General features: G+C 31.7%; 1 protein-coding gene across 2 annotated transcripts; it reads right to left on the reverse strand.

The window, feature by feature from the left end:
- Window positions 1-214: 214 nt before the first annotated feature.
- LOC115989414 (probable E3 ubiquitin-protein ligase RNF217) lies at window positions 215-7,456 on the reverse strand. Of its 2 annotated transcripts, XR_004091917.1 has the most exons (3): window positions 6,314-7,456; window positions 2,954-3,037; window positions 336-416 (listed from the first exon to the last, which is right to left on the reverse strand). XR_004091917.1 is itself a non-coding variant. In XM_031113090.1 (2 exons), exons 1-2 carry the CDS (start codon window positions 7,150-7,152, stop codon window positions 344-346), a joined length of 912 nt encoding a protein of 303 aa, XP_030968950.1. In that variant the 5' UTR covers window positions 7,153-7,455; the 3' UTR covers window positions 215-343. The 2 variants fall into 2 exon arrangements, 1 of the variants encoding a protein (XP_030968950.1); XM_031113090.1 differs by lacking the exon at window positions 2,954-3,037 and having other exon boundaries at window positions 215-416; window positions 6,314-7,455.
- Window positions 7,457-8,844: the final 1,388 nt, after the last annotated feature.

The following is an 8,844-nucleotide window of genomic DNA, read 5'->3' on the forward strand; positions in this document are numbered from 1 at the left end:
TATTCCATTATTTATCCATTTTTGAAATGCCATAAACTAATAGCGTGTTTAATTGAGCTTGAAACTTTCATACTAAACTAATGAACCCACCATCTTAAAACCCTATGGGGCATGGCTGCACATACTTGTGCGCACTGAACATTGATGCAATTCCACCGCTCCGTGTGTGTATATATATATATATAAACCACATATAACGCCATGCAAAATATAAAAATCTTGAGACATGGTCCTCTAACACTAACATTTTTATCAATATTAAGAGCAAAAGGATGAGGTAATATATCCATACTAATAGTACAATGTTTATGATAACATCTTTATAATGATTTATTATATTCATTTAATCTCTCTGGCAACCACCATGATCGTCAGTCCACTGAGCTCCACATCCATAGCAAAACTGGAACGCACACCTGCAACCAAATAAACAATATATTACATCATCTAAAACCCATGGAAACTCCCATTTTGGACTCTCAAGTCAACTAATCAAATATATTAATTAAAGTTGAAGTAGGAGAGAAATCTCTATATATATATATATATATATATATATATATATATATATATATATTGTAGGGTCAGAGAACTTGTGACCCTGGCCCACTTTGCGTTAGGGCCCAAGGCCCGAGCCGAGAAGGGATATTGCCGAGGACATACAGTGAAAGTCCAAATGGCCTAGAGATATAGCCGAGGATGATTCTGTCCTCGGCATCCCAAAGCGCTCCTGAAAGAAAGGGCAAGTATGGTATAGGAACAGTTTAAGGAAAAGCTAAACACCTCCACATTGATGGAGAAAGGACCCTCGGACAATATGGCGACAAAGGATAAAGGAAAGGCTGCTATTACTGCAATTAAATACTCTGCGCCAAACAGAGTAATGTTTTTCAGCTTTTACAATCACCCCCAACCACTTTGGGTATGGGCTGATGGGACAAGTATCAGCCCTGGAAAGCTGAACCTACACGTGGACGTTGGAGGAAGGGCAAAGGCTAGTATAAAAAGAGAAGTAAGCAATCCAGAAAGGGGGCTGGGAAAAAAGGCCAAGAACCAGAGCCTCCTAGGCCGTGCCGAGGAGAAAGACTTCTTGAGCAAACATAGTTCACTTCTGTATGAACACCATGACCATCCACCGTCCGGTGACCAAGGCCTAGCCTTTTAGCCCACGCTCTACAAATTTTATTGTTTGGGCCTTTAACGTACGAACCCAATACCATTTTAGGGTTGTTACAAATTGAGTCCTTACATATATATATATATATATATATATATAATAGGTGAACCTGAGAAAAATTTAAATTATAATTCCAAATTAAAGTTTCAATTTTACACCATATGTCCTAAATTATTTATTCTTAAAAAGTTTTATTTCTTAATTTTAGAATCAAATGTTCCATATCATAAATATTTATCTAAGTGAGTTATTAAGTACAAAAACCAAAGAATCTAGAATAAATGAATCGTAAAAAAAAAAAAAAAAGTTTGACAATAATTAAAAAAAATATGGACAATTTATATTTTATACCTAATAATATCCTTACAAAATTTTTTAAAGAGTTAACAAAATATGAAAATGACTATCAATAGTATTTAAATTTTATATATTGGAATTATATTATGCATTTTATTGTATATCTTTAATTGTATCTATACATATGGATGATATTACAAGCGAGTTGAGTTTAATAAACAAATTTGTCAGTTTTAAAATGTTTTAAACTTGGTTGATATTAACCTAAATCTCAGGGATTAGGATATTGAGTCCATTGATGGTATTTTATCATAATTTCTTTTAAGTAGATATTCAAAATTAAAAAAAAAATAATAATAAAAGTTTCAATAATTTGTGTTGCCTTGGACCCACAGTATTTACTTACAATTTACAATGTTGAACACAGAATTGGCATAGAGCCAGCTTGCAACCCAATGAGTCCTATGATTGGTTTGTGTGCTAATAAGTGAGAATGCATAAAAGTAGAGTCAAAACTTTCCTAAAATAAATTATTAATTAATATCTTAAGAGTTCTCGTTAGCATGACCTTAAATTTTAAAAAATAAATAAATAAATAAATAAATAAGACCAAATATATAGAGAGAATGGTGGGAAGGCAAAGCAAAAGACCAAATTATTATTCAACCATTCAACGCAAAAATGGGGCCCCAAAACAAAAATTAAAGAAAAGAGTAGCCGATTTTGGAACAGTGATTTTCTAACTAACCCTTGTGACATGGATTTACCACGATATAAAATGAATCTTAATCAATATTCCCCAACCCTCTAGAAATGAAACACATTTTGTCTGATTAGTTAGATAACAAATAATTATTTAGAAATGAAAGACACTGTTTTTTCATTAAAAAGACAAAATGAAACACATTGCTTTCCACAACCTATTGATCAATTCAAACAAACAATGTCTACTTTTGAAGCATCAATTGTTGAAAATATCTTAAAGGCACGCATTTGGGATACGTATATACTAGACATTTACATGCAAACTGTATGTCTCCCTTTTTGTCCTTTTAGACCCATCAGAAACCATTTACTATATGGTACTATTTGGCAAGTGTCTTTATGTTTTATTTTATTCTCTTCCTTACAATCATTACTTTATTGTTTAAAAGTACTAGTAGCAAACTCGTGCGATGCACGGAAAAACTATTGACTCTAAAAAAAATCCAACAATGAATAAATAGACATTCTTAAAAAAATAATAAAATAAAATAAAATTAATCCAAACAAATAATTAATCAACCAAAAATATAGCTTTTAATAAGAAAACAAAAAATCACATGAACCTAAATAAAAAGCATTTAAGCTGAAGAATTAAGATCAACTTATAGAGACACAAATACCAAAAACCCCAAGACTTAAAACTTCAAAATTTATAGAATCCCCAAATTCTACTTTAGAACCAAACCAAATTCAACAAATTTATATATAACATACCAATTAAAATTTATCGTTCCTTAGGCTGGAAGACATAGGTTGCATCTTTGATTTTTCTCCCAAAAAAAAATAGAGATATTTTATCTGTCATGTACAATATAAAAAATAAAATAAAATAATTAGTAGAAATTTCAACTCAAAAACCAAACCCACAATTATCAGCATGAGTCTCTTTTTTTTTAATGTTAGTCTTTTTTTTTTTTTTTGAGTCCTATGATAATTTTTGTTTTTATATAGATTATCAATGTTTGAGTTTGAGTTGAACTTATTAGAGAGATAGAGTTTCACTCCTGATTAAGTTTGAACTAAAAATAATAATTTTATTTAAATATTGTGTTGACGTGAAAAATTGTGAGAGTTTCAAAAGTTTTGGTTATATATATATATATATATATATATATATATATAAAATAATAACTTGTATTATAAGATGTCATAAATTAAGGCAGCTGAAGGGTACCATGAAAAGTCATGTCCTCTATTAAAAATTTCAATACATCTTTTAATGGTATACTTCAAGCTATGTGTCCTTTTTAAGTTTTCTTATTTTTTATACCAAGTGAATTATTCTGTATAAAAAACAAGAAATCCCATATAAATTAATCACCAGAAACTCAATCATATATCTAATTCTATATATAAAATTAAAATCATAAAGAGTTTGAATGGTTTTTCTTTCCTATTCCATTCGTTTGTCTAATTGAAAACAAACTAAACTAAGTTTTGTGGAATGCATGTTGACTTAGCCCTCCAATCACTGATTTAATTTACATTTTTAGATTGTGATTGTCTTTACAGCACTAATCCTAACTAGAGAAGATACTTATTTAAAATCTATAATGTTTGCTTAAAACCCTTTGTATGATTTTTAGGCTTGGTTGGCTTCCTCGCAAAGATACAAATTCTATGAAGATTGGAACTGTCTTCGTTGCTACAAGAACATTTCATTTCTTAACAAATTTAATACGTAAAATTTTGAAAATCATATATATTAGGTTAAAGCTAGAGAAAATTCAATTATAATCCAAATCATCATACATATTATATTAAAGTCGAAGCTAAGAGAAAGTTTAATCAAGAATCAAATAAAATTCTAATTGCATTGCAATTTTACACCGAGTGTCCCTCTAATTGTCCACTAATTGGATCCCAAGTTGTTTTTATTTTAAATGGGCCTCAATTGTTTTAAGTGTCATTCCATCTCTAATTTTTTGCTAAGTGTCTTTAAGTGTAGATTCATGAATCTAAACTTAAAAAATATAAAAACACTCATTTAAGAATTTATTATACTTCTATGTTAAATTTTTTAATGTGTGATACTTCTAAACTATTTTAAACCCATCTAAATTTACTTCTAACCCATTATATTCTAATCCATTTGAAACCATTTCTAATCCATTTAAAACTAATCCAGATTTTCTAGCAAAATCCTATTTGTTAAAAACTTAAAATAGCAAAAGTAGAAGTTTTTTTGTGTAAGTTTAGCAAAAATTGTGTAAAGATTGATGTGAATGCTTTAAGTGGGTTATAATTGAATAAGGCATCTATATTTTATTTTCCCTCTCTAGTTGAAACAAAAGGATGACATTACCATGCCACTAGGTCTATGTTTTAGAGCAAAAAATCTTGTAACTTAATTAGTATTTGTCCATGCACAAAATGCTTGGGATCTAAAGGGGAAAGGGTTCACACAAAGTTAGCAGCGTATAGTTTTATATCTTATCACACAACCAACTTTAAAATATGTGTACTACGCGCTATGAAAAACAATCAAGTACTCAAGAACTCTAAACACCCGTATTAGCAACACAAAAAAAGCATTATAATACCATTTTTTTTTCTACACTGCTAATTATGTTATTTGTATGAGAAATAATATGTTTACAACATTTTTACAACAAATCATAAGTGACAGGTTGTTATTGGTTGTTATTATAAGGACAAAAAAGTAATATTAGTATTAGTTTCAAATTTGAACCAATAACAACTAACCACCTGTGATTTGTTGTAAAAATATTATAGATGTAGCATCTCTCTATTTGTATATGGTCAATCTAAGCAAATACCTGATGTAATTAGGGGTGTCAATGTTCGACCCAACCCGCGAACACGACACGAACCCAACACGGTTTTTTTCGGGTTAGGGTTGGGCCTTAATGGGTTTGGGTCATAAACGGGTCGACCCGAAAGCGACACGATAAAAAACGTGTCATAAGCGGGTCAACCCGCGTAACCCGCAATAGACACGTTTGACACGCCAATTTATTTGTGTCAAACCCAAAATGACCCACTTAACACAATCCGTTTAACTCGTATAACAAATAAATAATTATTTTATTTTAGATTTTTCAAATACCTTTTATATCTAATATATATTTTAAATTTAAAAAGAAAAGTAAGTAATTACAAATGAGAAAGGTAATCTTATTTGTTTCATTAGTTATTATTACTCTTACATTATTATTATTTAGTTCTTGTCAAACTGTTGAGGCATGATCATATTTTGTAACTACTAATACCTTTTTTTTTTTTTTTTTGGCATAGAACTTGTACAAATGAAATTGGATGAGCTTGTGGAAGATGTTATGAACTTGGACATCAACAAAGAATCTATGGATAATAATTGTGGTCATAGTCAAGATTAGTCTACTATTTGCTCAAATTCTTTCAATATTGATATTTAGCATTTGGCGAGTTCCAAGGATATTATATTTTTGTTGAACTATGTTATTTTATTTTTGTTAAACTATGTTATTTTGAATTTGGGTTGAAGTGTTGCACTTCTTTTGGAGTGTAAAGAACTTATTTCTAGATGAATGTTATATTTTTATTGAACTATATTATTTTGAATGTGGGTCGAAGACATAAAGTGTATGTACTGGTTTTTAGGATGTAAAAAATAATAATTTATAGATGGATGTTATATTTAATATTATGCAGGTTGAAATGAGTTGTGTTACATTCGTGTCAACCCAACACGATTCGTTTATTAAACGTGTCAAATGGGTTGGGTCAGGTCAACCCGCCTTATTAACAGGTCGGGTTAGGGTTGAAGGATCCTAACACGATTATTAAATGGGTCGGGTTAGGGTTGAGCCATTTAGTCTAATACCCCTACCTCGACACGACACGAACCCGACACGCTAACCCGAATTGACACCCCTAGATGTAATTAAGTAGAAATTACATGACAATATTGGTTTCAATTTGTGAAACTAGTAAAGTAAATCTCTAGTTATCAAATAAAATATGTTTTGAATCTCACCAACATCAAAAAGAAAAGAATAATCATCTTATCTCATAGATTTCAAATCCTATTTTATGTATCACAAATGACATGACAATAGAGAGCAAACTGACCTGCAAGTGATATGTAAACAACCTTCAGTCCTTTCCACATAATATTTGCAATGGGGACAGCTCCTCCATTTCTTCTCCTTAGCAAGCTCCCTGAAAATGAGATCATCCCTCTCTTTCTCATCCTCATTCAGTCTCTGAAACGCTTCACAATCCACCCCCGAATGCCACGGCACAGAACACTGTGCACAGAACAATCTATGGCAGAATGGACACTCTGACTCCCTAATAGCTTCTCCTTCTTCATTATCATTCAGCAACATTGCTGAACAATCCTTGTAAGGACAATAAAACCTCTGGGAACCAAACAGCTCTTCACATAGCGCCTCGTCCCACCTGTCCAACACGTCTTTGGGAAGCACTGCCCTGCAAGCATCGAGTTCTATGGCACCCTTGCAGTCCAATCCAGGGCAAGTAACAACGGTTATGCTCTCCTGGATCTTTGTGGCAACATGTTTGCCAACGCAATCAGAGCAAAATGAGTGAACACAGCTCTCAGTTTTGAACATCTGGTCACTATCTTTCCTTTCCACACAAATCTCACAGAAGCTATGCGATGATTCTCCAGCTTCTTTTGTAGGCTCTGCTTCTGGGGTTGGAAGAACTGCTTGTATTTTTGGTGATGATGGTAATTGCAATGACGATGAGGCTTCCTTCAGTTCCTTGTTGACCAATTGGGAATCGACCACACAGCCCATAAGAGCCTCTTGGAGCTGCAACTCTTCTGCGCACTTTTCATCCATTACATCGAAAAAATTCCAAGCTTCATTCTCATCAAAAACTGCTGAGGAGTAAAAATCATCCACACACGTAAACAGAGGAGAGGCTGATTCTTGTGCCATATTACAAGTTCTGTGTCAATGATCTGTGCCCTGAGTCTCTCTCTACTATGGTCTATGGGGTCTTATATAATGGAAATGATTATTTTTTTAGAAATAACTTTAGGCTGTAGCATTATTTTTTATAGGAAGATTAGGAACTTCGTCTAGGGGTTGCAACTTTTGGACTAACTCGAAACTGCTTTGATAAGAATACGAAGGAAAGGGGAAATTTCAACTTTGTCTAAAAATCAATTCGAACCCAATTATTTTTTTCATTGCATTTTATTTTATCTCTTTGTTTTCGTCCTGAGCTAATCGCTAAAGTCCTATTATTTAATAGGATCTAGGACTTCAGCAATTGTAATAAACAACTCAAGAGTCAAGACTTCTATTGTAAGGAGGAGAGATTTCAGATCCTGTTCATTTGCCACCCAAGAATGGGTAATCTAAATCAGCAAGACTCTTACTCTTATGGGTCTCTATTTTTTATTTAATTTTTTTCATTTTAAGATTTTAGTTTTAGGAGTTTGGAAAATAAATAATGATGGATAATTTTTTTTTTTTTTTTTTGAGAAACAGATGGATAAATTGTTATGTTAGTTTTAGCTTAGGTAAATCTTGTATACTTATTTACAAGATATATCATATAATAGGTAAGATTTATTCAAAGACTAATGTAACAAATTTTTTATTTTTTTTTTGATGAGAGACTAATGTAACAATTTATATCATCATTATCTATTTATCTAATTTATGATAACAAGTTAGTTTCAGTTAGCTCAACTGATAAAATTTTTTATGATTGAATAAGAAACTTAGGGTTAAATCATCAAAAGTGAACGTCATAGGTTAAAACTCTATAAAAAATAATAATAATAACAAAATATAATATGAAATGCTGCAAAGCTCTTGAGTTTGCTATAGATGTTGGCTTTACAGAGGTAATTTTGGAAGGTGATAATGCTATGGTGATGAAGACGTTATCACAGGCTCAACCAAACCTCTGGCGGCTTGGGTTAATCTATGAAGATATTTGGTGCTTAGCTACAGGTTTTAGATCCATTTCAATTAATTGTGTTAGGCGCAGTGCAAATAGTGTTGCTCATGCTTTGACTAGATTTGCTAGATTAATTGATAATGAAATTATATGGATGGAGGAGGATCCTCTGCCAGTGATGGATACTTTGTATTTGGATTCTACTCTTCTAAATTAATGAAAATTGTTTGGTTCCGGCTTCAAAGAAAAATATGAAATGTCGGCCGGGTTTATGCTTTGTATGCATAATTATGTGGCGGTTGTGGTGCCATGGTGATGATGGATGCTTCTTGGTTTTGAGTTTTTATTGCATGACCACACAATATTCTAAGAAATTGGACTAAAACATGTCATAAGTCCAAATCAAGAGCTCCATTTACAAGACTTGGACTTTTTTGTATTTTTCTTGATTCCCTGATTCTTCACACATCAGATTTGGCTTGATCCAAACTTTTCTACTATGCGGAATATGACACATAATTCATACTAGTATTTCTTTTCACAATAAATTCCTATATTTTTATACAAAATGGACTTCTTTGATCATTTGAGCTTCCGAGTTTTTTTTTTTTTAAGAGATAATTATAATATACTGCTAATCTTACAATTTGAACATTCTTTTTTCAAACCCCAAGTACTTAATGCATAAAGAAATGCCACAATTCAACTATAAGATC

Source organism: Quercus lobata, chromosome 5, assembly GCF_001633185.2.
Source record: "Quercus lobata isolate SW786 chromosome 5, ValleyOak3.0 Primary Assembly, whole genome shotgun sequence".
Classification (NCBI taxonomy): Eukaryota; Viridiplantae; Streptophyta; class Magnoliopsida; order Fagales; family Fagaceae; genus Quercus; species Quercus lobata.

Coding starts and splice junctions, on each gene's coding strand:
- LOC115989414 (XM_031113090.1), bottom strand. CDS start 7,152: ATGGCACAAGAATCAGCCTCTCCTCTGTTTACGTGTGTGGATGATTTT. Junction 417..6,313: donor TGTTTACATATCACTTGCAG/GTCAGTTTGCTC, acceptor ATTTGGTTGCAG/GTGTGCGTTCCAGTTTTGCT.